Source organism: Arachis stenosperma, chromosome 7, assembly GCF_014773155.1.
Source record: "Arachis stenosperma cultivar V10309 chromosome 7, arast.V10309.gnm1.PFL2, whole genome shotgun sequence".
Taxonomy (NCBI): domain Eukaryota; kingdom Viridiplantae; phylum Streptophyta; class Magnoliopsida; order Fabales; family Fabaceae; genus Arachis; species Arachis stenosperma.
The window spans coordinates 64296105-64323690 of NC_080383.1; the positions used below are offsets into that span (position 1 = coordinate 64296105).

Sequence of the window (27586 nt, forward strand, 5' to 3'; positions counted from 1 at the left end):
AGTGGATAACCAATTCTAAGGGTGTCCCAAACCAACTCAAGAGGGGAGACCTCAAGCCAATTGCAAGAGGTTGGCTAGACTTCATTGGGCGTTCCATATTGCCTACTAGCAACCGTTCTGAGGTCACCATCAAAAGAGCAGTGATGATTCATTGCATCATGCTTGGAAAAGAAGTGGAGGTTCATCATATGATTGCCTGTGAGATCTACACAATTGCAAATAGGAATTCCACTGTAACCAAATTGGCTTACCCAAGCTTGATCTCCTTGCTCTGTAAAGAGGCTGGGGTGAAGATAGAAGAAGATGAACTCATACCCATTGAACATCCAATCACCAAGAAGACAATGGAAGGAGCAAGAGAAGCAGGGGCGTGAAATTCAAGAGATGAAACGCCAAAAGTTCTCCTCTCAAGCTGAGGGAGCATCCACTTCTCAAAATCAAGGTTGTTGAGTCCTAACTCTGTGAAAACCTCTATCATTAGGAGCCTATGTTTGCATTTTTTTTGTTTTATTTTCTATTTATATTTTTTTTTAGTTTCATCTTATATCTATATTTGAGTCTTGTTCTTAGTTCATAATTAATAAAATTTAAGTTTATGCCTTAAAGCTATGAATGTCCTATGAATCCATCACCTCTCTTAAAAGAAAAATGCTTTAATCACAAAAGAACAAGAAGTACAGGGTTTCGAAATTTATCTCTGAAACTAGTTAAATTAGTTTGATGTGGTGACAATACTTTTTGTTTTCTGAATGAATGCTTGAACAGTGCATATGTCTTTTGAATTTGTTGTTTTTAAGAATGTTAAATTTGTTGGCTCTTGAAAGAATGAGGAGAAAGAGAACTGTTATTGAGGATCTGAAAAATCATCAAATTGATTCTTGAAGCAAGAAAAAGCAGTGAAAAAAAAAATTTCGAAAAAAAAAGAAAGAAAAAGAAAAAGAAAGGAAAAAAAAAGAGAAGGAAATAAAGTTGTGATCCAAGGCAACAAGAGTGTGCTTAAGAACCCTGGACACCTCTAATTGGGGACTTTAGCAAAGCTGAGTCACAATCTAAAAAGGTTCACCCAATTATGTGTCTGTGGCATGTATGTATCCGGTGGTAATACTGGAAGACAGAGTGCTTTGGGCCACAGCCAAGACTCATACACTGGCTATGTTCAAGAATCAACATACTTAACTAGGGGAATCAATAACACTATCTGAGTTCTGAGTTCTTATAGATGCCAATCATTCTGAACTTCAAAGGATAGAGTGAGATGCCAAAACTGTTCGGAGGCAAAAAGCTACTGGTCCCGCTCATCTAATTGGAGCTGTGTTTCTTTGATATTTTGGAGTCTATAGTATATTCTCTTCTTTTATCCTATTTGATTTTCAGTTGCTTGGGGACAAGCAACAATTTAAGTTTGGTGTTGTGATGAGCGGATAATTTGTACGCTTTTTGGCATTGTTTTTAGTATATTTTTAGTATCTTTTAGTTAGTTTTTAGTATATTTTTATTAGTTTTTAAGTAAAATTCACTTTTCTGGACTTTACTATGAGTTTGTGTGTTTTTCTGTGATTTCAGGTATTTTCTGACTGAAATTGAGGGTCCTGAGCAAAAATCTGATCCAGAGACTGAAAAGGACTGCAGATGCTGTTGGATTCTGACCTCCCTGCACTCAAAGTGGATTTTCTGGAGCTACAGAAGCCCAATTGGCGCGCTCTCAACGGCATTGGAAAGTAGACATCCTGGGCTTTCCAGCAATATATAATAGTCCATACTTTGCCCAAGATTTGATGGCCCAAACCGGCGCTCAAAGTCACCTACAGAAATTCCAGCGTTAAACGCCGGAACTGGCATAAAATTTGGAGTTAAACGCCCAAACTGGCATGAAAGCTGGCGTTTAACTCCAGAAAAGGTCTCTACATGAAATTTCTTCATTGCTCAGCCCAAGCACACACCAAGTGGGCCCGGAAGTGGATTTTTCTGTCATTTACTCATTTCTGTAAACCTTAGGACACTAGTTTACTACTTATAGGATCTTTTGGACATTGTATCCGTACCTTATGACCTCATGACATTTTTACACGTTTCTTTGTACTTCCACAGCATGAGTCTCTAAACCCCATGGTTGGGGGTGAGGAGCTCTGCTGTGTCTTGATGGATTAATGCAATTACTACTGTTTCTTATTCAATCATGCTTGCTTCGATTCCAAGATAACACTTGTTCTTAATCCGGATGAATGTGATGATCCGTGACAATCATCATCATTCTCAACTATGAACACGTGCCTGACAACCACCTCTGTTCTATCTTAGATTGAGTAGTTATCTCTTGGGTTCTTTAATCGGAATCTTCGTGGTATAAGCTAGAACTGATGGCGGCATTCAAGAGAATCCGGAAGGTCTAAACCTTGTCTGTGGTATTCTGAGTAGGATTCAATGACTGGATGACTGTGACGTGCTTCAAACTCCTGAGGGCGGGGCGTTAGTGACAGACGCAAAAGAATCACTGGATTCTATTCCGGCCTGATTGAGAACCGACAGATGATTAGCCTATGCTGTGACAGAGCATCAGGGACGTATTTTCACTGAGAGGATGGGAGGTAGCCACTGACAATGGTGAAACCCTACATACAGCTTGCCATGGAAGGAACCTTGCGTGTTTGATGAAGAAGACAGTAGGAAAGCAGAGATTCGGAAGATGGAGCATCTCCAAAGCCTCAGCCTATTCTCCATTACTGCAAAACAAGTACCTTTTTCATGTTCTTTTGCTTTTTACAATCAATCTTGATAATTTCTGATATCCTGACTAAGATTTACAAGATAACCATAGCTTGCTTCAAGCCGACAATCTCCGTGGGATCGACCCTTGCTCACGCAAGGTATTACTTGGACGACCCAGTGCACTTGCTGGTTAGTTGTGCGGGATTGCAAAAGTGTTATTGCAATTTCGTGCACCAGGGAACTCAGAGGAGATTGGTGCACGCCCATTGAGGTCATCCTCAGTGGCGTCCACCTCCTCTCTTTCCTCTCCATATTCGGCCATGGTTATGGCTTTGCACTCTCCTTTTGGATTTTCTTCTGTATTACTTGGGAGAGTACTAGGAGGGAGTTCAGTAACTTTCTTACTCAGCTGACCCACTTGTCCTTCCAAATTCCTAATGGAGGACCTTGTTTCATTCATGAAACTTTGAGTGGTTTTGATTAGATCAGAGACCATTGTTGCTAAGTCAGAAGTACTCTGCTTAGAACTCTCTGTCTGTTGCTGAGAAGATGATGGAAAAGGCTTGCCATTGCTAAACCTATTTCTTCCACCATTATTGTTATTGAAACCTTGTTGAGGTCTCTCTTGATTCTTCCATGAGAAATTTGGGTGATTTCTCCATGAAAAATTGTAGGTGTTTCCATAGGGTTCTCCTAGGTAATTCACCTCTTCCATTGAAGGATTCTCAGGATCATAAGCTTCTTCCTCAGATGAAGCATCCTTAGTACTGCTTGGTGCATTTTGCATTCCAGACAGACTTTGAGAAATCAAATTGACTTGTTGAGTCAGTATCTTGTTCTGAGCCAGTATGGCATTCAGAGTGTCAATCTCAAGAACTCCTTTCTTCTGACTAGTCCCATTGTTCACAGGATTCCTTTCAGAAGTGTACATGAATTGGTTATTTGCAACCATTTCAATTAGTTCCTGAGCTTCTGTAGGCGTCTTCTTCAGATGAAGAGATCCTCCAGCAGAGCTATCCAAAGACATCTTGGATAGTTCAGAGAGACCATCATATAAAATACCTATGATGCTCCATTCAGAAAGCATGTCTGAGGGACATTTTCTGATTAATTGTTTGTACCTTTCCCAAGCTTCATAGAGGGATTCTCCATCCTTCTGTCTGAAGGTTCGGACTTCCACTCTAAGCTTACTCCATCTTTGAGGTGGAAAGAACTTTGCCAAGAAGGCATTGACTAGCTTTTCCCAAGAGTCCAGGCTTTCTTTAGGTTGAGAATCCAACCATATTCTAGCTCTGTCTCTTACAGCAAAAGGGAATAGCATCAGTCTATAGACCTCAGGGTCAACCCCATTAGTCTTGACTGTGTCACAGATTTGCAAGAATTCAGCTAAGAACTGATGAGGATCTTCCATTGGAAGTCCATGGAACTTGCAATTCTGTTGCATTAGAGAAACTAATTGAGGCTTAAGCTCAAAGTTGTTTGCTCCAATGGCAGGGATAGAGATGCTTCTCCCATAGAAATCAGGAGTAGGTGCAGTGAAGTCACCCAGCACCTTCCTTGCATTGTTGGCATTGTTGTTGTTTTCGGCTGCCATGTGTTCTTCTTCTTTGAAGAATTCGGTCAGGTCCTCTAAAGAGAGTTGTGCCTTGGCTTCTCTTAGCTTTCGCTTCAAGGTTCTCTCAGGTTCAGGGTCAGCTTCAACAAGAATGCCTTTGTCTCTGCTCCTGCTCATATGAAAGAGAAGAGAAAAAGAAAATGTGGAATCCTCTATGTCACAGTATAGAGATTCCTTGAAGTGTCAGAGGAAAAGAAAAATAGAAGAAAGAAGGTAGAAGAATTCGAACTTGATGAGATAGGGTTCGAATTGTGCATTAAGGAGGAGTAGTACTCCATAAATAGAAGGATGTGAGAGAGAGGGAAGTGGATTTTTGAAAATTAAATTAAGAAGATTTTTTAAAAACATTTTGAGAAATTGATTGATAATTTTCGAAAACTGAAAGTGGAAGAGAAATCAAGTGATTTTTGAAAAAGATTTTGAAATTAGAAGTTAAAAAGATTTGATTGAAAACTTATTTTGAAAAAGATGTGGTTGAGAAGATATGATTGGTTTAAAAAAATGTGATTGAGAAGATATGATTTGAAAACAATTTTAAAAGATATGTTTTGAAAACAATTTTGTAAAAGATTTGATTTTAAACATTAATGACTTGCCTAACAAAAAAAGATATGATTCAAACATAAAACCTTCCTCAACAGAAAAGGCAAAAAATGTTCAATCAAATCATTAATTGTTAGGAAGCATTTTTGAAAAAGGAAAGAAATTGATTTTGAAAACATTTGATTGAAAAGATATGATTTGAAAAAGATTTGATTTTGAAAAACTTTGAAAACTTGAAAAAAATTGATTTTGAAAACAAAATCTTCCCCCTAGCACCATCTTGGCGTTAAACGCCCAGAATGGTATACATTCTGGCGTTTAACGCCCAAAATGCTACCTCTTTGGGCGTTAAACGCCCAACCAGGTACCCTGGCTGGCGTTTAAATGCCAGTCTGTCTTCTTCACTGGGCATTTTTGAATGCTCAGCTTTTTCTGTATAATTCCTCTGCAGCATGTTCTGAATCTTCAATTCTTGGTATCATTGACTTGAAAAGACACAAATTAAAAATATTTTTGAATTTTTTTAATAATCAAAATGCAACAAAAGTCAAATAACAATGCATGCAAGACACCAAACTTAGCAGTTTGTATACTACTGACACTTTATGAGACACATAAACACTCAAGCCAAAAGAATTCAAAGATCAGAGTAAGAAATCATCAAGAATTACTTGAAGATCCTTAGGACACATGAATGAATGCATGCAATTGACACCAAACTTAAGATGAGACACTAGACTTAAGCAAGAAACATCAAATATTTTTGGTTTTTATGATTTTTTTGATTTTTTTTTTGTGTTTTTTCGAAAATTAAGTGGAAAAGGATATCAAAATTCTTAATGAGAATTCCAGGAATCAGTGCAATGCTAGTCTAAGACTCCGGTCCAGGAATTAGACATGGCTTCACAGCCAGCCAAGCTTTCAAAGAAAGCTTCGGTCCAAAACACTAGACATGACCAAAGGCCATCCAAGCCTTAGCAGATCACTGCTCCAAAAGCAAAATTGATGAAAATCAACAAGCTCTTGTGGTGATAAGTTGAAACCTCGGTCCAATGAAATTAGACATGGCTTCTCAGCCAGCCAGATTTCAACAAATCATCATGAAACTCTAGAATTCATCTTCAAGAATTTCGAAAAAAATAAATACCTAATCTAAGCAACAAGATGAACCGTCAGTTGTCCAAACTAGAACAATCCCTGGCATTGTAACCAAAAGCTTGCTCAAAACTTGAACAATCCCCGGCAACGGCGCCAAAAACTTGGTAGCTCAATACCATGGCATTACACAACTTCGCACAACTAACCAGCAAGTGCACTGGGTCGTCCAAGTAATACCTTACGTGAGTAAGGGTCGATCCCACGGAGATTGTTAGTATTGAAGCAAGCTATGGTCATCTTGTAAATCTTAGTCAGGCAAACTCAAATGTATATGATGATGAACGAAAATAACATAAAAGATAAAGATAGTGATACTTATGTAATTCATTGGTAGGAACTTCAGATAAGCGCATGAAGATGCCTTCCCTTCCGTCTCTCTGCTTTCCTACTGCCTTCATCCAATCCTTCTTATTCCTTTCCATGGCAAGCTTGTGTAGGGTTTCACCGTTGTCAATGGCTACCTCCCATCCTCTCAGTGAAAGCGATTGCATATGCCCTGTCACGGCACGCGGAATTCAGCTGTCGGTTCTCGGTCAGGCCGGAATAATATCCATTGATACTTTTGCGTCTGTCACCAGCGCCCCGCCTGCTAGGAGTTTGAAGCACGTCACAGTCATTCAGTCATTGAATCCTACTCAGAATACCACAGACAAGGTTAGACCTTCCGGATTCTCTTGAATGCTGCCATCAGTTCTTGCCTATACCACGAAGACTCTGATCTCACGGAATGGTTGGCTCGTTTGTCAGGCGAGCACTCGGTTGTCAGGCGATCAACCATGCATCGTGCAATCAGGAATCCAAGAGATATTCACTAAGCCTCAGATGCTTGTAGAACAAGAATGGTTGTCAGTCACCTTGTTCATGAGTGAGAATGGTGATGGGCGTCAATCATCACCTTCATCAAGTTGAAGAACAAGTGATATCTTGGACAAAGAACAAGCGAAATTGAATGGAAGAACAATAGTAATTGCATTAATACTCGAGGTACAGCAGAGCTCCACACCTTAATCTATGGTGTGTAGAAACTCCACCGTTGAAAATACATAAGAACAAGGTCTAGGCATGGCCGAATGGCCAGCCTCCCAAAGTGATCAAAAGATCTAAAGAAAAAGGTTCCAAAGATCAGAAGATTTTTTTATACAATAGTAAAAGGTCCTACTTATAGAAAACTAGTAGCCTAAGGTGTACAGAAATGAGTAAATGACATAAAAATCCACTTTCGGGCCCACTTGGTGTGTGCTTGGGCTGAGCAATGAAGCATTTTTCGTGTAGAGACTCTTCTTGGAGTTAAACGCCAGCTTTGGTGCCAGTTTGGGCGTTTAACTCCCATTTGGGTGCCAGCTCCAGCGTTTAACGCTGGGATTTCTTGAGGTGACTTTGAACGCCGGTTTGGGCCATCAAATCTTGGGCAAAGTATGGATTATCATATATTGCTGAAAAGCCCAGGATGTCTACTTTCCAACGCCGTTGAGAGCGTGCCAATTGGGCTTCTGTAGCTCCAGAAAATCCACTTCGAGTGCAGGGAGGTCAGAATCCAACGGCATCTGCAGTCCTTTTCAGTCTCTGAATCAGATTTTTGCTCAGGTCCCTCAATTTCAGCCAGAAAATACCTGAAATCACAGAAAAACACACAAACTCATAGTAAAGTCCAGAAAAGTGAATTTTAACTAAAAACTAATAAAAATACTAAGAACTAAACTAAAACTACTAAAAACATACTAAAAACAATGCCAAAAAGTGTATAAATTATCCGCTCATCAACAATAATATAGAATAAAAAAAATAAAAATTAGATAAATAAAATTGGGTTGCCTCCCAACAAGTGCTTCTTTAATGTCAATAGCTTGACAGTGGCTCTCATGGAGCCACAAGGTGATCAGGTCAAACTTAGAGTTTGGTTGTGGCCTCACAACACCAAACTTAGAGTTTTGACTGTGTGGGCTCTTCTTGACTCTGAACTGAGAGAAGCTCTTCATGCTTACTCTCTTTTGTCACAGAGGGATGGCCATGTGCCTTAAACACAAGGTATTCCCCATTCAATTGAAGGACTAATTCTCCTCTGTTGACATCTATCACAGCTCCTGCTGTGGCTAGGAAAGGTCTTCCAAGGATGATGCAATCATCCTCTTCCTTCCTAGTATCTAGGATTATGAAATCAGCAGGGATGTAAAGGCCTTCAACCTTTACTAACACGTCCTCTACTATTCCATAAACTTGTCTCAATGACTTGTCTGCCAATTGTAATGAGAACAAGGCAGGTTGTACCTCAATGATCCCCAGCTTCTCCATTACAGAGAGTGGCATAAGATTTATCCCTGACCCCAGATCACATAGAGCTTTTTCAAAGCTCATGGTGCTTATGGTGCAAGGTATTAAGAATTTGCCAGGATCTTGTTTCTTTTGAGGTAGAATTTGCTGAACCCAGGTATCCAGTTCACTAATGAGCAAGGGAGGTTCACTTTCCCAAGTCTCATTACCAAACAACTTGGCATTCAGCTTCATGATAGCTCCTAAATATTGAGCAACTTGCTCTCCAGTTACATCTTCATCCTCTTCAGAGGAAGAATAGTCTTCGGAGCTCATGAATGGCAGAAGGAGATTTAGTGGAATCTCTATGGTCTCTATATGAGCCTCAGATTCCTTTGGATCCTTAATAGGAAACTCCTTCTTGCTTGAGGGACGTCCCAGGAGGTCTTCCTCACTAGGATTTTCGTCCTCCTCCTCCCTTGTGCATTCGGCCATATTGATCACATCAATAGCCTTGCACTCTCTTTTTGGATTCTCATCTGTATTGCTTGAGAGAATACTGGGAGGAGTTTCTGTGACTTTCTTACTCAGCTGGCCCACTTGTGCCTCCAGATTTCTAATGGAGGATCTTGTTTCACTCATGAAACTGAAAGTGGCCTTTGACAGATCAGAGACTAGATTGGCTAAATTAGAGGTGTTTTGTTCAGAATTCTCTGTCTGTTGCTGAGAAGATGATGGATAGGGCTTGCTATTGCTCAGCCTATTGCGTCCACCATTGTTAAAGCCTTGTTAAGGCTTTTGTTGATCCTTCCATGAGAAATTTGGATGATTTCTCCATGATGAGTTATAGGTGTTTCCATAAGGTTCACCCATATAATTAACCTCTGCCATGGCAGGGTTCTCAGGATCATAAGCTTCTTCAGAAGCTGCCTCTCTAGTACTGTTGGATGCATGTTGCCATCCATTCAGATTTTGAGAGATCATGTTGACCTGTTGAGTCAACACTTTGTTCTGAGCCAATATGGCATTCAGAGCATCAATTTCAAGAACTCCCTTCTTTTGAGGTATCCCATTATTCACGGAATTCCTCTCAGAAGTGTACATGAATTGGTTGTTTGCAACCATGTCAATGAGTTCCTGAGCCTCTTCAGGCATTTTCTTTAGGTGAATAGATCTACCTGCAGAATGGTCCAATGACATTTTCGAAAATTCAGATAGACCATAATAGAATATATCTAATATGGTCCATTCTGAAAACATGTCAGATGGACATCTTTTGGTCAGCTGCTTGTATCTTTCCCAAGCTTCATAGAGGGATTCACCATCTTTTTGTTTGAAGGTTTGAACATCCACTCTCAGCTTGCTCAGCTTTTGAGGAGGAAAGAATTTATCCAAGAAGGCAGTGACCAGCTTATCCCAGGAGTCCAGGCTATCCTTGGGTTGTGAATCCAACCATATTCTAGCTCTGTCTCTTACAGCAAAAGGGAAAAGCATGAGTCTGTAGACTTCAGGATCAACTCCATTCGTCTTTACAGTCTCACAGATCTGCAAGAACTCAATTAAGAACTGGTAAGGATCTTCAGATGGAAGTCCATAAAACTTGCAGTTTTGTTGCATTAAGGCAACTAGCTGAGGTTTCAGCTCAAAGTTATTGGCTCCAATGGCAGGAATGGAGATGCTTCTTCCATCAAATTTGGATGTTGGCTTTGTGAAGTCACCAAGCATTCTCCTTGCATTATTATTATTTTCGGCTGCCATCTCCTTCTCTTGTTCGAAAAATTCTGAAAGGTTACCTTTAGAATAGTTTAATTTAGCTTCTCTTAATTTCCTCTTCAGAGTCCTTTCAGGTTCTGGATCAATTTCAACAAGAGTGCCTTTTTCCCTGTTCCTGCTCATATGAAAGAGAAGAAAACAAGAAAAGAAAGAGGAATTCTCTATGTCACAGTATAGAGATTCCTTTATGTTAGTAGAAGAAGAAAGTAGAGAAGGATGTAGAAGAATGGTTCGGATTTTTAGATGAAGAAAGGTGAAGAGAAGTGTTAGTAAATAAATAATTAAATAGAAGAAGAGAAGAGAAGGGAGATTTCGAAAATAATTTTGAAAAAGAGATTAGTAATTTTTGAAAATTAGAGATAAAATGTAATTAAAATTAAAACATGAAACAATTAGTTAATTAAAAAGAATTTTTGAAAAAGGGGTGAGATATTTTCGAAAATTAGAGAGGGAAAAGTAGTTAGGTGGTTTTGAAAAAGATAAGAAACAAACAAAAAGTTGGTTAGTTGATTGAAAAAGATTTGAAATCAAATTTGAAAAAGATAAGAAAATAATAAGTTAGATAAGATATTTTGAAATCAAATTTTGAAAAAGATAAAATTTTTGAAAAAGATAAAATAAAAGATAAAAAGATTTAATTCAAAAATTTTGAAATTATTTACTTCACTAACAAGAAACTACAAGATAAGATTCTAGAACTTAAAGATTGAACCTTTCTTAACAAGAAAGTAACAAACTTCAAATTTTTGAACCAATCACATTAATTGTTAGCTAATTTTCGAAAATTTGATATAAAGATAAGGAAAAGATTTTGAAAATAATTTGAAAAATATTTTTGAAATTTTCGAAAATGATAAAAAAATGAAAAAGATATGATTTTTGAAAAAGATTTTGAAAAGATAAGATTTTTAAAATTGAAATTTTGACTTGACTTGTTAGAAATAACTAATTTTAAAAATTTTTTTGACCAAGTCAACCCAAAATTTCAAAAATTTGGAGGAAAATAAGAAAAAGATATTTTTTTGATTTTTGAATTTTTTAATTATGAGAGAGAAAAACAACAAAAACACTCAATGCATGAAAATTTTTAGATCAAAACACATGATGCATGCAAGAATGCTATGAATGTCAAGATGAACACCAAGAACATTTTGAAGATCATGATGAACATCAAGAACATAATTTTGAAAAATTTTTGATGCAAAGAAAACATGCAAGACACCAAACTTAGAAATCTTCAATGCATTGAAAATATGAATGCAAAGATGCACATGCAAAACAACAAACAACACAAAACAAGAAATTATCAAGATCAAACAAGAAGACTTGTCAAGAACAACTTGAAGATCATGAAGAACACTATGAATGCATGGAATTTTCGAAAAATGCAAGAAAAAAAAATTTTTTTAGCATGCAATTGACACCAAACTTAAAAATTGACTCAAGACTCAAACAAGAAACACAAAATATTTTTGATTTTCATGATTTTCTAATTTTTTTTTTGGATTTTTATTAATTTTTTTCGAAAATAAAGTTTTGAAAAACGAAAAATAAAAGAAAAATTTTGAAAAAGATTTTTGAAAAGAAAATTACCTAATCTGAGCAACAAGATGAATCGTCAGTTGTCCATACTCGAACAATCCCCGGCAACGGCGCCAAAAACTTGGTGGACGAAATTGTTATCCATGCTCTTTGTACTTCTTGTACTTGTATGGAATTTGAAATTGGCACGTGTGGACACAACTCCGTTCAACTTACCAGCAAGTGTACTGGGTCGTCCAAGTAATAAACCTTACGTGAGTAAGGGTCGATCCCACAGAGATTGTTGGTATGAAGCAAGCTATGGTCATCTTGTAAATCTCAGTCAGGCGGATTACATATGATTGAATGAGATAATTAATTAAAATAAATAATAAAAGGGATAGAATACTTATGCAGATTCATTGGTAGGAATTTCAGATAGGCGAATGGAGATACTGTATGGCTCGAGAACGCCTGCTTTCCTACTGCTTCAACTCAATCCTTCTTACTCCTTTCCATGGCAAGCTGTGTATAGGGGTTCACCGTTCGACGATGGCTACTTTGTATCCTCTCTGGAAAATGGTCCTCTGCGCTGTCACTCGCATGGCTAATTGTCTGGAGGCATCACACTGGCCGAAGGCTACATCCCATCCTCGCAGTGAAAACTACGCTCACGCGCTCTGTCACAGCACGACTAATCACTGGTTGGTTCCCGCTCCTGCTGGAATAGAATCCCTTGATTCTTTTGCGTCTGTCACTAACGCCCAGCACTTGCGAGTCTGAAGCACGTCACAGTCATTCATTACCAGAATCCTACTCGGAATACCACAGATAAGGTTAGACTTTCCGGATTCCCAGGATCCTACTCGGAATACCACAGACAAGGTTAGACTTTCCGGATCCTCATGAATGCTACCATCTATCTAGCTTATACCACGAAGATTCTGTTGGGGAATCTAAGAGATACACATTCAAGCTCGGTTGCATGTAGAACGGAGGTGGTTGTCAGGCACGCGTTCATAGGTGAGAATGATGATGAGCGTCACATAATCATCACATTCATCATTGTTTTTTGGGTGCAAATGAATATCTTGGAATAAGAACAAGTTGAATTGAATGGAAGAAAAATAGAATTGCATTAATACTTGAGGTACAGTAGAGCTCCACACCCTTAATCTATGGTGTGCAGAAACTCCACCGTTGAAAATATATAAGTGAAAGGTCCAGGCATGGCTGAATGGCCAGCCCCCAAAACGTGATCAATAGCCTCTTAAGATGAAGAATAAAACAAAACTGAGACCAAAGATGAAACGTGGTCAAAAGACATCTAATACATTAGTCAAAAGTCTTATTTATACTAAACTAGCTACTAGGGTTTACATGAGTAAGTAATTGATGCATAAATCCACTTCCGGGGACCACTTGGTGTATGTTTGGACTGAGCTTGATCTATTCACGAGTTGAGGCTTTTCTTGGAGTTGAACTCCAATTTATAACGTGTTTTGGGCGTTCAACTCCGGATCATGACGTTTTTCTGGCGTTTAACTCTAGACAGCAGCATGTACTTGGCGTTCAATGCCAAGTTACGTCATCAATTTCTGAATAAAGTATGGACTATTATATATTGCTGGAAAGCTCTGGATGTCTACTTTCCAACGCCGTTGAGAGCGCGCCAATTAGAGTTCTGTAGCTCCAGAAAATTTATTTCGAGTGCAAGGAGGTCAGATTCCAACAGCATCAGCAGTCCTTTTGTCAGCCTCTTTCAGAGTTTTGCTCAAGTCCCTCAATTTCAGCCAGAAATGACCTGAAATCACAGAAAAACACACAAACTCATAGTAAAGTCCAGAAATATGAATTTAACATAAAAACTAATGAAAACATCCCTAAAAGTAGCTTGAACTTACTAAAAACTACCTAAAAACAATGCCAAAAAGCGTATAAATTATCCGCTCATCAGTAATATTATTATTTGTTTTGCTTTTATGTTAGTATTTTCTTTATTTTTTAAATTATTATAACTATTTATTGTTGTCATTATTATTATTATTATTAATAGAATATTATTTAGATTTATTTTTGTTTTATTATTGGTGTAGCCCCAGCTGTTGTAGCTACCGGTGAATTCGATGTTGGAATTGAGTTTCACTCTAGAGAGGCTGTTATTGCATCAGTTAAAAAGTATACCATTCAAAGAGGAGTTAATTACAGGGTATATGAATCAGAACCAACAACATTCTATGCTAAATGCGTATAGTATGGAACAAGTTGTGATTGGCTTATCAGAGTTAGTCTTATGTAAACTAACCTAATAGAGTGAATTAATGTAGTATGATGGTGGACATCGTTGGGGCCATATGACAACTAACCTCGTGGAGTGCATTAATGGAGTATTGAAAGGGGCACACAATATTCCAGTCACAGCTCTTGTTAAGGTAACTTTTTACAGGCTAAATGCGTTGTTCACAAGGAAGAGAGCTGAGGATGAGGCTCGTATAACTGCAGGACAACTATTCTCTGAATATGCAACTCAGAAAATTCTGTTAAATCAGCGCTCAGCGAGAAACATCCAAGTTAACTTATTTGATAGGCAGAACGAGGTCTTTGAAGTGCGCGAGATGCCAAGTGGGTTGGAGTTTGCAGTAAACTTGCGCCTTCAGCATTGTGATTGTGGTGAGTTTCAGGTAGATCGAATTCCATGTCGCCATGTATTTTCCTGCTGTGCAAACCAACACCTGAATTGGAAACAGTATGTGCACGAGGTTTACACGATGGATGAGATTTGAAAGGTATACAAAACCCGATTCAGGCCACTAAGAAACCCAACAACATGTCCTGTGCATTAAGGACCAAGACTCGTACCCCACCTTAAGCGAGTGGCCAAAGGTCGTCCTAAGAAAACTCGTTTCTTGAATGAGATGGATATTCGTGATCTACATGGTCCTAGGCGTTGTAGGCTTTGTGGCAGTGAGGGTCATTGCCAAAGCAGATGCCCACGCCGTGGTGAAACCAGTGCTAGTGGATCGGCTCTCGTAGTCTGTGACCTTAGTTGTTTCCAACATCTTATTTAGTATGATATTCAGTTGTAGTTTGTGATCTCAGTCATTTTTGTCATTATATATAGTATTATGTTCAATTGTAGTTTGTCATTTGAGGTGCATCCAACACTTTATCTAGCCTTGTGTTTGTATTAAGTCATGTGACACTTACTTTGCTTAAGTTAATTTTCAAGTTTGCTTTGATTAGAGAATTAAATAAAACAACACAATGGGTAGAGAATTAAAACAACAGTTTCGGCCACCTTAGAGCATCCCTTTTTGACCTTTTTCTTGATCAATGATGGGCTCCATTTAGATCGACTCTTATGGGCCAGATCAACCCTAAGGTTGTAACCTTTACGTTTACCTTGGACATCTATAGGATAACACAAATATAGTCATACTCAATATACACTAACACAAATACCGATATAGATCAATGATAAAACAATTCTAGTCAATAATTGCAATTAAATTACCTGAACTAGAATCGTCACCCACAATATCATCACCTGTACCAAGTTGATCAACCTCATCCTCATCTACAATTCTAACCCACTTGTACTATGATCGGTTGATCCAGTCACCGGCAAACCGTCAGTTCGGAGTCTAAGAATCATTGCGACGTCTTCCAAAGTGATCGTGCACTCGCCATATAGAAGATGAAACGTGTGCATTTTCGGACACCACCTTTCAACCAGTGCGTCTACAGTCGACCTATGAGACACGATCCTCCCAATTTGAGAAACATAATAGAACCCACTCGTTCTCGGTTGTTCTTCCACTCTATTATCATATGAGTCTATTTGGTGTAAGTGTCTCATGTGAAAATTTCTTGAACCTTGAAAACAAAAATTAATCATTAATAGTAAATCACTATAACCAGTTCATGACTACTATTATATTCAACACTTACTAAATCACTACATATTCTAATAATTGATGATTACTAAATAAACTACTAATTATTAACTACTACAATAAACATAAAAATTACTTACATATACAAGATGTCGAAAATATTTTACAATATGATCTTCAGCACGTATGATGTCACGTTTTTCCATCTTTTTCTTTTTTAAACTCTGCATTAAAAAGAACATATTAAATAATTAAAATATTTTTCTAAAAAATATTTGAAATGAATGAAAATTTATTATTAATATATCTTTAATAATTCTATTTTTTTAATTAAAAACACATTCCAAAATAAAACCAAAATTAATATATCCTAAAAATTAATAATAATAAAAATAACGTAACTATAATTAATTCTATTTTCTAATAATAGTTCAGATTTAACTAGAAGATATTTCAACCAAAACTGACTAACTAATGTTTTATGTAAAATAAAAAAATTAAAATAATTATTAAATAATTCTATATTTAATACTTTTTATGATAATTCGAATTTAATTAAATATTTCAAGCAAAACTAAAATATAAATTAATAATTATTGAAACTAATGTTTTACGTAAATTTAAAAAACTTCTGAAAATTATTAACTAATTCTTTTTTAATTCTGTTTTTTAAATTAATAAAGTTATAAATCAATTATAAAGTAAAAAAATTCTTAAAAAAAGGGCCAAACATACATTAGTAATAATCAATTATTAATACATAAATAATTTTATTTTTCAAAACAATTATTTTAAATTTTAAATAACACTAACCTAACGCTAACAGTAACTAAGTCACTAACAATAATTAATTTACTAAAACTAACCCTAATACTAACTAACAGCTATATTAACGCCGGTACTATTACTAACAATTAATTAACTTACTATTAATTAATAACAAAATAACCTAAAAAAAATTACAAAACCTTAGCCTATTTTTTAAAAATTCTTGTTCACACTTTCAGAGTTCAAAAAAGATAAAAACGCAATCACTAAAATATACAAGTATTTACCTGAATAGCTTTGGTTTAGTTGTGGTGATTGGTAAGTATGGGTGCTACCGTTTTACTTTGTGGATTTTCTTGTTTTTGGTGGGATAAAAATGATAATAATTAAAGAGAGCCGTTTTATGGTGGACACAACTAGAAAATGGATTAATACAGACAGATTTACAGACAGATTTAGTCTTTATTACAGACGGATTTTTGGTTACCGACGAAATTACCGACGGATTTTGTCCCTCTGTAAAAGCCCCGTCGGAAATTATTTACCGACGGATTTTTTTTCCGTCGGAAAATTACAGACGGATTTTTACCAGTTACCGACGGATTTTCCCTCTGTAAATTCTCCCTCCATTTCCTGAAGGCGACGAACTTACAGACGGATTTTCTGTCTGTAATTACAGACGGATTTTCAGACGGATTTTCCGTCTGTAATTACAGACGGATTTTCAGACGGATTTTCCGTCTGTAATTACAGACGAATTTTTCGACAGATTTTCCGTCTGTAATTTAAACTTTGGAAAATCATGATTACAGACAGAAAATCCGTCTGTAAATCCGTCAGTAAGGTAAAATAGAAAATTTTTTTAATTTTTCTATTGGAAAATAAATACTTTAGATTTGTTTTCTAAATTTACTCCATCAAACACACTGTAAATTGAAAAAATGAAAGCCAAAAATCACATAGATAAACATAATATTCATTACATGATACCTATAAAATTGGATGTTATTTTTCAACACCATTATTCAATATCTCACTGTCTCTATAAAAAAATACCCCAAAATTTCTTTTAAACTACAACAGAGAAGGGCAGAACTTTCAGCCTAAATTTTAAAACTATTTCCTCATGCTCTCTTTAAAGTTTAAACTCTTCGATCTAATCTGAGTTACATGATTCTTCACTCCATGGTAGACTCTTGTGTGGCTGAAACTTGAAAGTATTTGTTCATCTAGTTCTTCTTCTTTGATTTGTTTACATTGGATTGAGCATATGCAATTCCCTGGTGTCAAAAAATAGGATATGGACATATTTCAGAAGCCTAGCAATGTTTTATAGGATTAAGAAAAAGTGAAGGAGGATAACAAAAACACAACTTTAAAACAGAACTGCAAGAGAGAGAGATGCTTGCATGCTCTTGAAGCACATTTAATTTGTTCTTCAGGAACACTCACATTTAAGAGAGATGCTTGCATGCTCTTCAATCATGGTCATGCACAGAATGCATAAAAACAAACATGCATACAAGTTATTTGTCAGATTGAGTGAGATCCAATTCTTAGGGAATGAGAGCAAATATCTCTGCATAGCAAACCTGAAAAGATTCAACCAAGATCACAAGTTAACTAGATAAGCTTTCTAGAAAAAGGGGGATATATACAAATTAATAATTTAAGGGACTAGCCATTGACCCTGAAGAAGGAATCTCAAGCATAATAACAGTTTGAAGTTATTTAATTCCATGCAGATGTATCATTTAGTTAGCTACTGCCAGCAACAGTTAATCATAGATGCAACTGTGCCATAACAAACTATAAAAATTAATTCATGCATAAAACTCAATCATCACAATTAGCAAAAGCAATTGCCATTATAGCAGCAGCCTCCGTAACCCAAGAAAGGGGATTCCAAATAAATTCCAAGAACTTCAAAAACTTGCTCTCCTGAAAAGGATATAAGAAAACAAATACAGTTATATGCAATGTGCTAATCACAAATATTACCAGATCAAGAGAGTGTTCGCTGTCAGCATAGATTAGCGAAAATGAATGGCACTCCTTTTCAGCTTCATTTTGCCTTTGGCACCTTATCTGAAAAAGGATTAGTGTTGTATTATTAGACCAAAACTTCAGGTTCATCTGGAAAATTCATCAAGCAAGAAGGTAGCATGCCCATGGATGTTTGTTACATACATTTCCCTGCCCTTGAATAATCTTCGAAACCGAACTCAATCGCAAATGCTTTTCCTGCTGCCCTGAGTACCAAATCAAATTCCTCTCATCCTATATTAGGGGAGAAGACATGTTAACATCTTCATCATAATTAAAGAAACTTTATAGATAGTAGTATTTAGCATTGCAAGCAACTATAGTTTCCAGATCAAAGTAGAGTTTTATTGAAGATAGCATTACGGATTTAGTAGTTAACAGTAAAAATAAAAAACAATAAGAAACAACAAATACAAGTTTCAATCACTAGTGAGACCATTGAGAATCTAACAGGGGGAAGATTTCGAAACCTCTAAATTTAATGTTTATAGAACAAATTTGAAGAACAGAATGTAATGAAAATCATAGGCCACATATCATTAAGAAATTATCAGAAGAAGCAAAGAAATTATTGAAATAATGTGTCATCACAAATATGCCTATTACCGGGGAAAGTCTGAAAGGGCAGAGCTTTGGTTTTCCTCTGTGACCACACTTTAGTAAATATGCACCTTTCTTTATAGATACAATTGCCTGAACAGAAATAAATTAAGAAAAATGGAAAAAAAAAACAATTTTGAAGTTTGTCAGAAAGGAAGGTAAACAAACAGTAGAAACTATTGCACAAAGGAAATACCGAAAAAACAAAAATAAAATATCATTCACATTGGCAATTCCAAAGAACATTAACATGCCTAATGGATTCTTATGTTCTAAGAAAATTGATGTAAACAGAAAAGATGATTAATTCCCAATCCTATATAGTATTCAATTCACCATTTCGCATGCAAATCTACGCTTCACAGCTAGAGTGGCCTTGGTACTATCAATTGCCATTCCAAGTTGGATATCCACTCCCTAAACAAGGGAAGAAATAAACAATTATACCAAAGCAGAGGGATTTTCAGTTGAATGTTTCAAAGCTAAGAGTGGATCACAAGGGCATTATATATGCCAATGTATAAGCTGATAAAGGAGGCAGAGAAACACAAATTAACACTTAAATAAAGCAAATTATAGAGGTATAGAAGATCAAACTAAGTCACAAGAGTAGCTGCAAGTCCAAAGACTTGACAAAGGTGAAGGAACAAAACCTGCAAATTTTTAACTATTGTAGCCATTGCTTCCTCAGAGGCTAGCTTGCAATCCCGGAAAGATGAATCTCCATATGCCTAAGAGTTGGGCTTCAAATACAAATATAATGATTGTTGATCATGATACATTTATTTTATTTATTTATATAGATTTTACGCTTTACTGTATATAAATTATTTTTGCCAATATTGAATAATAGGTAAAGTGGAAAAAGTTCCATTTTCATGTAAAAGAATAAAGAAAAAGATAAAGGTAGTGATAATAACTTTGAGCTAAGTAAAAAGCAACTCCCTATAGAATAAGGTAGCCTTTAAAAAACAAAAATCAGATCCTTAGTAAATAATGGGTTTAAGGACAGTCTCAATTTAAAGCTAGCTTTGATACAATTGTCCCACCTAGCAGCAATCCATTGAATTGGAGATGATCCTAACTCTTATGGGAAGAAAAGAATTAGTCAATCATTTATATATTTCTTAGCTATAGTGAAATAAAGTGACTTTACTAATGAACCCAGTCAACCTTTGAAAAGAAGAACATACGCAAACTGCATGTCTCCCTAAATACAGACAAAATACGTTTTGAAAACCAGAAAATTAAAATCAGTTAGCATAGTCAGATTATGGGTTATCCAATTTCATTCAAATGCAAACACAAGCACTTGTTTAAAAGCAATTGCTCAATCTGAGAATTTTGGTTCAACAACACATAGTTCTTAACTAGTCAAGATTCTCCCAATGATGAAATCATGATAGCAAGTAGCAATATAATTATATATATAGTTTCAAGTAGTCACGTAGAAGGTTTAATTTGAAAGTGTTATTGACCGGCGATCTATAAAACAAGAGTTCCTATTTCCTAGCATGCATGTACTACTCTTTTCACCATTAGCATATAAATACAATAATAATAACAAAACAAAACCAGGGTACACATATATATTTATAGACATTCCTTGCTGTGTACATATGATAAACATTCTCTGTGGACTTGACTAAATTAATAATGTTAAGACAACACAACCACCTTACTCAGAATCCAAAGTACCAGAGACAACTCAAAGGCAAAAAGAGTATGGAGCAATCCTCTGTCAAGTGTAAACCCATAGAGCGTTATTCCCCCTTTGTTATGCTGCAAGTATGTCACTGCAAAGAAAAATAATGGGACTAACATAAGCATCATAGAGCAAGAGGTTTCAATCTCTTTTTGAATGACATTCATATTTTTTGGACCAAACATGACTTTTATCTTTATCGTGTTCAGCTTCAGCATGTATTGCCAGCTAAACATTATTTCTTATGTAGGATTTTCAAACTTGCATATATAAACAAATTATTTTCATAGAGATGGACTTATTGTATAAATTGCATGCCTGTAATGTGCACATTATGAAAACATGCACAAATAATCCAGCATAATCACTCAGTTATTAACAAGTGCCATCTTGTGGCTATTGCCACTATCCCTTGAGCTCTGTGTGTGATTCTTGCAGCACCCACCAGGCACAGCATGAACCCACTCAACTGCACTGCTGAACATATATACATATATATATATACATACATACATATATGTATATATATACACATATATATATATATATATATATATATATATATATATAAATAAAGTTAGGAATTCAAATTCAAGTCCATCTTTGATGAATAGATAAATAATAGAATGGTTATTACCAGAAGATCTCCAAAATTGAAGAAGGTCTTGTCAGATTTAGAAGCAAGAACGAGCAAGAGAGCACCCAACTGGCTAACAGTGATGGTGACCAAGCAGCCAATGATGAAGAACCTGTATCTATGGCTTGTGAGCCACAACTGCTTCCTGATCCTCACATGTTCCCCGAATATGAGACTGGCGTCGGAGCCGCATCCTTCAAAGATCTTGTGAACCCCTTCAAATCTCAGCCTCTGGAGCTTGCAGGTGAGTCTAAAGAGCACACAGAGCACCAAGAACACCAGTGTTCTGTAATATCATGTTAGAATATACAATGTTATCCATACTTAATTTATTGCCTAATGCTTGAAACATATCTCATTCAGATTATTCTCCTCTATAACATGGCATTTTGATGGTTCTTAAACACATCAATTAACCTGATTACATCATCCAGAGCAGAAAAAAGGCAAAGGATTTCACATCAAAATAGCAAACATCACCGGATTATTAAAAACTGAAATACATGCAAAGAAGGACATGAAGAAAACTCCATCAGCAGGGAACATACTAAGAAGATCAATAATCTTTTTACCTTAGAGAAACGTGGATTCCCTTTCAATGTAACACTTCTTATGTTCGGGAACCTTTGGGTTAAGATCTCAGGGCACACAGAGTAGCAGTTACCTATGAACACGTTCCTCCTTGACCATCTCTCAGCGTTGTACCACTCCTTGCAAACCAGTGACACAGAGCTTCTGTCCTTTCTTGATTTCAGCATCCCAATAACACGCTCAAGAACCTCATCTGGAAAACACGATCAACCTCTTAGAAGGATCACTATCACACTGCAGCAAGGAGTAGCAGCAAAAGAAAAAAGATAGTGCAGTGAAAGGAAACACCAAAAATTGAAAAATCATGAGGAAAAAAGTTTCAACAACAAATTTTAAATCAAACTAATTACTAAAATCAGAAAAAAACAAATCTAACTAAACCTAATCTAATCAAAACCTAAAAATCCACTATTCAGAAGACAAATCTAACTAAACTAATTACTAAAATCAAACTAATTAAACAAAATTAATTGAGCTTAATAGAAATTAAAAGAATTTTGAAAACAAAACCTGAAAGCATTGATTGGAGGAGATGATGGCTGCGGCGCTGAGAAGATATGCAAGCCAGAACTGAGTGGGGATAAAAGGAGAGAGAGAGGTGCGGCGGTGGTGGGGACAGACGCTGCTGCGGGTGGCGCCGGCGTGCTGGAGCTCACCTGAGACGAAGAGAATAGGAGCTTAAGCTTGATTTGTTCTGCGAACGAGAAAGAACGAGAGAGACAGGGGCTGTGTTCTACTGGTTCAGTGTTTAAAAGAGAGGAGAAGAAGAAGGTAGATGCGGTGGTTAGGGTGGCGGCGGTGGCGCTGTGAGTGAGGAAAGGAGAAGAAGAAGCTCATGCGTGCAACGGAGAAGTTCCTTGAAGGAGAGAAGAACAACTCTGATCTCTGATATTTTGTGTGTGTAAAAGGAGCTCGACAGGGTAGTAATAAAATTAGGGTTACCTAAATATTTCCGACGGAAAATTTAAATTACAGACGGATTTTCCGTCTGTAATTATTTCCCACAAAAAAAATTAATTTTACCGACAGAATTATTGACGGATTTTATTTTCCGTCTGTAATTTATACTAATTCATTTTTTTTATTTTCCGACAAAAAATCCCTCTGAAATTCCGTCTGTATTTCCGTGGGATAAAATCCGTCGGAAATATCCGTCTGTAATAACTAGTTTTCTAGTAGTGGGAACTGAGAAGAGAAAATGAAGAAATGAAAAAAAAAAAGGGGTTACTAAGGTAAAATATTTTTACGTTGGAACGAAGGAGAACCTTTTATCCACGTGTTAACCATGTAAACAAAACGTCAACGATGTTTTGTGAAAAAAAAAAGTGACGGAAATGAGAAAACAGCAGTAACATTTTTCTGTAGCAGTTAGTGATCCCACAACGACGTCAAAGACAATTTTTTAGACATTTTGGTGAATTACACCAAATTAAACCCAATATTAAAAATAAAAAACTCGCTTTTTCTCTTTTGGTAATTTCACTTTCTTGTTTTATATCACTTGATTTTAATCTTATTTATATAAGAAGTTATAAGATAAGTTTTCAAATTTGATACAAATCAATCGGATATCAAATCTTCTAAACAAACAAAATTGTTGAATCAATTCAATTAGATGATATCATTTTAGTTGCATATATTGATTTTCTATAAATTTAACGAATATTACATGCTACATCTTTTTAAATATTTAAAAAAATATTCTATATACAAAAGAATTAATTACTATATATTTATATATAAATACATATTTATTAAATTTATTTTTATTATATATTTTATATTTTAATATATATTCTAGTTGAATGATTGATTTATAAACTAATTTTTAAGGTACATGCAATATAATTATATTGAAATATATATGAAACTAATTACTGGAAAATTTTAAACATTACATCTAAAACTTAAATTTTGTTTCATTATATACATGTGTTAGTGTTGAATCCATTATATTTAAATTTTTACTTGATACGTTGAGGCATTTTCTTTTTGTACGAAAAAAAAAATTATTTTAATTTCATTTATCCTTGAAATTAATTATTTCAATTTTTGTAATGTCAAATGTTTTTTTCTGCCATGAAGATTTATTATTAATAATCTTTATAATTTTTCCTGCATAATGAGATAGAGGTAATAGCACGTTTGGAAATAATTAATCTTGTTAAAACGATTGCTTAGCATTGAATTTATGAATTTTGGAAATAATGCACCCTTTAACATATGTCATATTTACAAAAAAGATTGTGAGAAAAATTATAAAGTGATAAGTAATATAGAATAATTAAATTTATGTTGTAGAATAAATAAATAAATAAATAAGACTATAGTATTAATATCCACTACAATTACTATCTCAATATAATAAGAATGATTAATATATTTACTAATATTATTATTGTAACTTAAGACTACAGGAAGAAAAAGAACTTATATTATAATGTAAGGAGAGAGAAAGAAATATTATTACTTTATTGTTCGTATTTTTTCAAAGACAAAAGCCTCTATTTATAAGCATATATGGTAGTAGATTTTCAAACTTCATTAAATAATATTCTCCTTGAAAACCTAAGCCTTGTGGGAAAATGGGCATCCACCTAGGCTATCTTATCACAACGCTCTCCCTTGGATGACCATTTAGAATTATGCCTCGTTAAAACCTTACTAAAGAAAAATCCAGTGAGAAAAAATTTTAGTGAATGAAAAAGAGTACAATATCCTTTGTGATTGGGACTGTCTCATTAAAAAACCTTGTCAAAAAAAATCCAATGGGAAAAAACCTGACCAAGGAAAAAAAGAGTACAGTCTCCCCCTCTTGTTGACATCAGTTGATGTCTTGAAATCGGCGCATCCCAATCTCATGTACCAATCTTTCAAAGGAGGATTTTGGGAGTGACTTTGTAAATAAATCTGCCAGATTGTCACTTGAGCGGATCTGTTGGACATCAATTGTTCTTTAATTTTGAAGATCATGAGTGAAGAAGGATTTGGGAGATATATGCTTTGTTCTATCACCTTTGATGTATCCGCCTTTAAGTTGAGCAATGCATGATGTATTATCTTCAAACAGGACAAGTGGAGTTATCTTATGATTAATCAGTCCACATGATGACAGAATATATTGGATCAGACTTCTGAGCCAAAAAAACTCGTGACTAGCTTCATGTATTGCTAGTATTTCAGCATGATTAGAAGAGGTTGCTGTTATCGTCTGTTTCGTGGACCTCCATGATATAGCTGTTCCACCATATTTGAACAGGTATCCTGTTTGAGATCTCCCTTTATGTGGAACAGATAAGTAGCCAGCATCTGCATAGCCAACTAGTTGTGACTTGGATCCATAGGGATAAAGCAATCCCATATCAACCGTTCCATGAAGATATCGAAATATTTGCTTGATTCCGCTCCAATGTCTTCTGGTTAGAGAGGAACTATACCTTGCTAGTAAGTTCACAACAAATGATATATCGGGTCGTGTATTATTAGCAAGATACATTAGCGCTCCAATGGCACTAAGATATGGTACTTCTGGACCAAGGATATCTTCATTTTCTTCTTTAGGATGGAATTGATCATTTTCACATCCAAAGATCTTACGATCATTGGGGTACTTAATGGATGTGACTTATCCATATAAAATCTTTTCAAGATCTTTTCTGTGTATGTCGCTTGATGAATAAAGATCCCATTTTTTGTATGCTCGATCTGCAGGTCGAGACAAAATTTAGTGTTTCCAAGATCTTTCATCTCAAACTCCTCTTTTAGAGTTTTTATAATTGTTGGAATCTCTTCAGGAGTCCCAATGATATTTAAATCTTCAACGTACACAGCAATTATAATGAATCCAAATGCAGTTTTCTTTATAAAAACACATGGACAGATATCATCATTCTTGAATCCATTTTTGGCCAGATACTCAGTAAGACGATTATACCACATTCGTCCAGATTGCTTTAGACCGTATAAAGATCTTTGTAATTTGACTGAGTATAACCCTTGTGAATATTCATTGGATGGTTTAGATATCTTTAGTCCTTCAAGGACTTTCATATAGATATGCCAATCTAATGAGCCGTATAAATAGGCTGTTACCACATCCATTAAATGCATATGCAGTTTATGATATGCAGATAAACTGACCAAATAACGCAATGTTATCGCATCCACTACAGGAGAATACGTTTCTTCATAATCTATATCGGGCCTTTGTGAAAAACCTTGTGCCACAAGTCGGACTTTGTAGTGCACAACTTCATTTTTCTCATTTCGTTTTCTCACAAATACCCATCGGTATCCAATAGGTTTTACATCTTCAGGTGTACAGACTACAGGTCCAAAAAATTCACATTTTGCAAGTGAGTCTAATTCAGCCTTCATGGCTGCTTCCCATTTTGGCCAACCATTTCTTTGTCGACATTCTTCGACTGATCTTGGCTCAAGATCCTTACTTTCATGCAAGATATTTAATGCCACATTATATGAAAATATTTCATTAACAATTGTCTTATTTCGGTCTTATTTCTCTCCTGTAAAGACGTAATTTATCGAGATCTCGTCATTTTCACAATTTTCAGGTACCTGAACGTCTTCTAGCGTTAAAACTATATTAGAATTTTGGACAACTGCAGGTGTCTCTACTATGTCTTTTTCAACAGGAATCATATTTATCTCTTTTCTTTTTTGAGGATTTTTGTCTTTGGAACCGACAGGCCTGCCACGCTTCTGGCGTGTATTTGCTTCAGTGGCAATTTGTCCAACTGGGACATCAATTCGAATTGGGGCATTTTTCGCTGGTATATACGACTTGGTTATCCTCTTTGTATCAGAAAATGCATCAGGCAATTCATTTGCTATTCTTTGCAAATGTATAATCTTTTGAACTTCTAGTTTACATTGCCCTGATCGAGGATCTAAATGCATCAAGGATGATGCATTCCAATTAAGTTCCTCTTCAGGAAGCTTATTCTCTCCCCCTAATGTTAAAAATTTTGATTTATCAAAATGACAATCCGCAAATCGGGCTTTAAATACATCTCCAGTTTGTATCTCAAGGTACCTCACTATAGAGGGAGAATCATATCCAACATATATCCCCAATTTTCTTTGGGATTCCATTTTAGTGCGATTAGGTGGTGCAATGGGAACATATATCGCATACCCAAATATTCTTAAATGGAAACATTTGGCTGCTGGCCAAAAGCTAATTGCATAGGAGAGAACTGATGGTAACTCGTTGGCCTCAAACGAGTAAGTGCTATGGCATGTAAAATAGCATGCCCCCAAACCGAGGTTGGGAGATTTGTTCTCATAAGTAAGGGTCTAGCAATTAATTGGAGGCGTTTAATAAGTGATTCTGCTAACCCATTTTGTGTGTGAACATAAGCTACTGGATGTTCAACACTTATTCCATTGGCCATACAATAAGCATCAAAAGCTTAGGAAGTAAATTCACTAGCATTATCAAGACAAATTGCTTTGATTAGATTTTCTGGAAATTGTGCTTTTAATCGAATAATTTGAGCCAATAATCTCGCAAACGCCAGGTTGCGAGAGGACAATAAGCACACATGTGACCATCTCGAAGATGCGTCTATCAGGACCATAAAATATCTAAAAGATCCACATGGTGGATGAATAGGTCCGCATATATCACCTTGAATCCTTTCCAGGAATTCAGGGGACTCAAATCCAACCTTTACTGGTGATGGCCTTAAAATTAACTTTCCCTGAGAACATGCAGCACAACAAAATTCACTAGTTTTAAGAATCTTCTGGTTCTT

The 27586-nt window shown here is 35.8% G+C and overlaps 1 protein-coding gene, 1 long non-coding RNA gene and 1 other non-coding gene across 3 annotated transcripts; 1 reads left to right on the top strand and 2 right to left on the bottom strand.

Moving 5' to 3' along the window:
• Nucleotides 1–3787: 3787 nt before the first annotated feature.
• LOC130942333 (small nucleolar RNA R71) lies at nt 3788–3895 on the top strand. The gene has a single exon (XR_009070908.1). It is a non-coding gene; the product is annotated as a small nucleolar RNA R71 (small nucleolar RNA).
• A 14382-nt stretch (nt 3896–18277) lies between these two features.
• On the bottom strand, nt 18278–18915 carry LOC130940909 (uncharacterized). The gene is made up of 3 exons (XR_009070461.1): nt 18880–18915; nt 18418–18507; nt 18278–18315 (listed from the first exon to the last, which is right to left on the bottom strand). It is a non-coding gene; the product is annotated as an uncharacterized LOC130940909 (long non-coding RNA).
• Nucleotides 18916–20532: 1617 nt separating this feature from the next.
• On the bottom strand, nt 20533–21905 carry LOC130939857 (uncharacterized). The gene is made up of 5 exons (XM_057867922.1): nt 21880–21905; nt 21215–21501; nt 20947–21064; nt 20877–20896; nt 20533–20669 (listed from the first exon to the last, which is right to left on the bottom strand). The coding sequence occupies exons 1-5, from the start codon at nt 21903–21905 to the stop codon at nt 20533–20535; spliced, it is 588 nt and encodes a 195-aa protein (XP_057723905.1).
• Nucleotides 21906–27586: the final 5681 nt, after the last annotated feature.

Bases quoted from the DNA above. Each gene is read 5' to 3' on its own strand.
- LOC130939857 (XM_057867922.1), bottom strand. From the start codon at position 21,905: ATGGTCAAGGAGGAACGTGTTCATAG. The intron at 21,065-21,214 runs TAATAACCATTC...TATATATGTATA, and splicing joins CAATTTTGGAGATCTTCTGG to TATGTTCAGCAGTGCAGTTG. The intron at 20,670-20,876 runs GTCCATCTCTAT...TTTTCTTTGCAG, and splicing joins GCATGCAATTTATACAATAA to TGACATACTTGCAGCATAAC.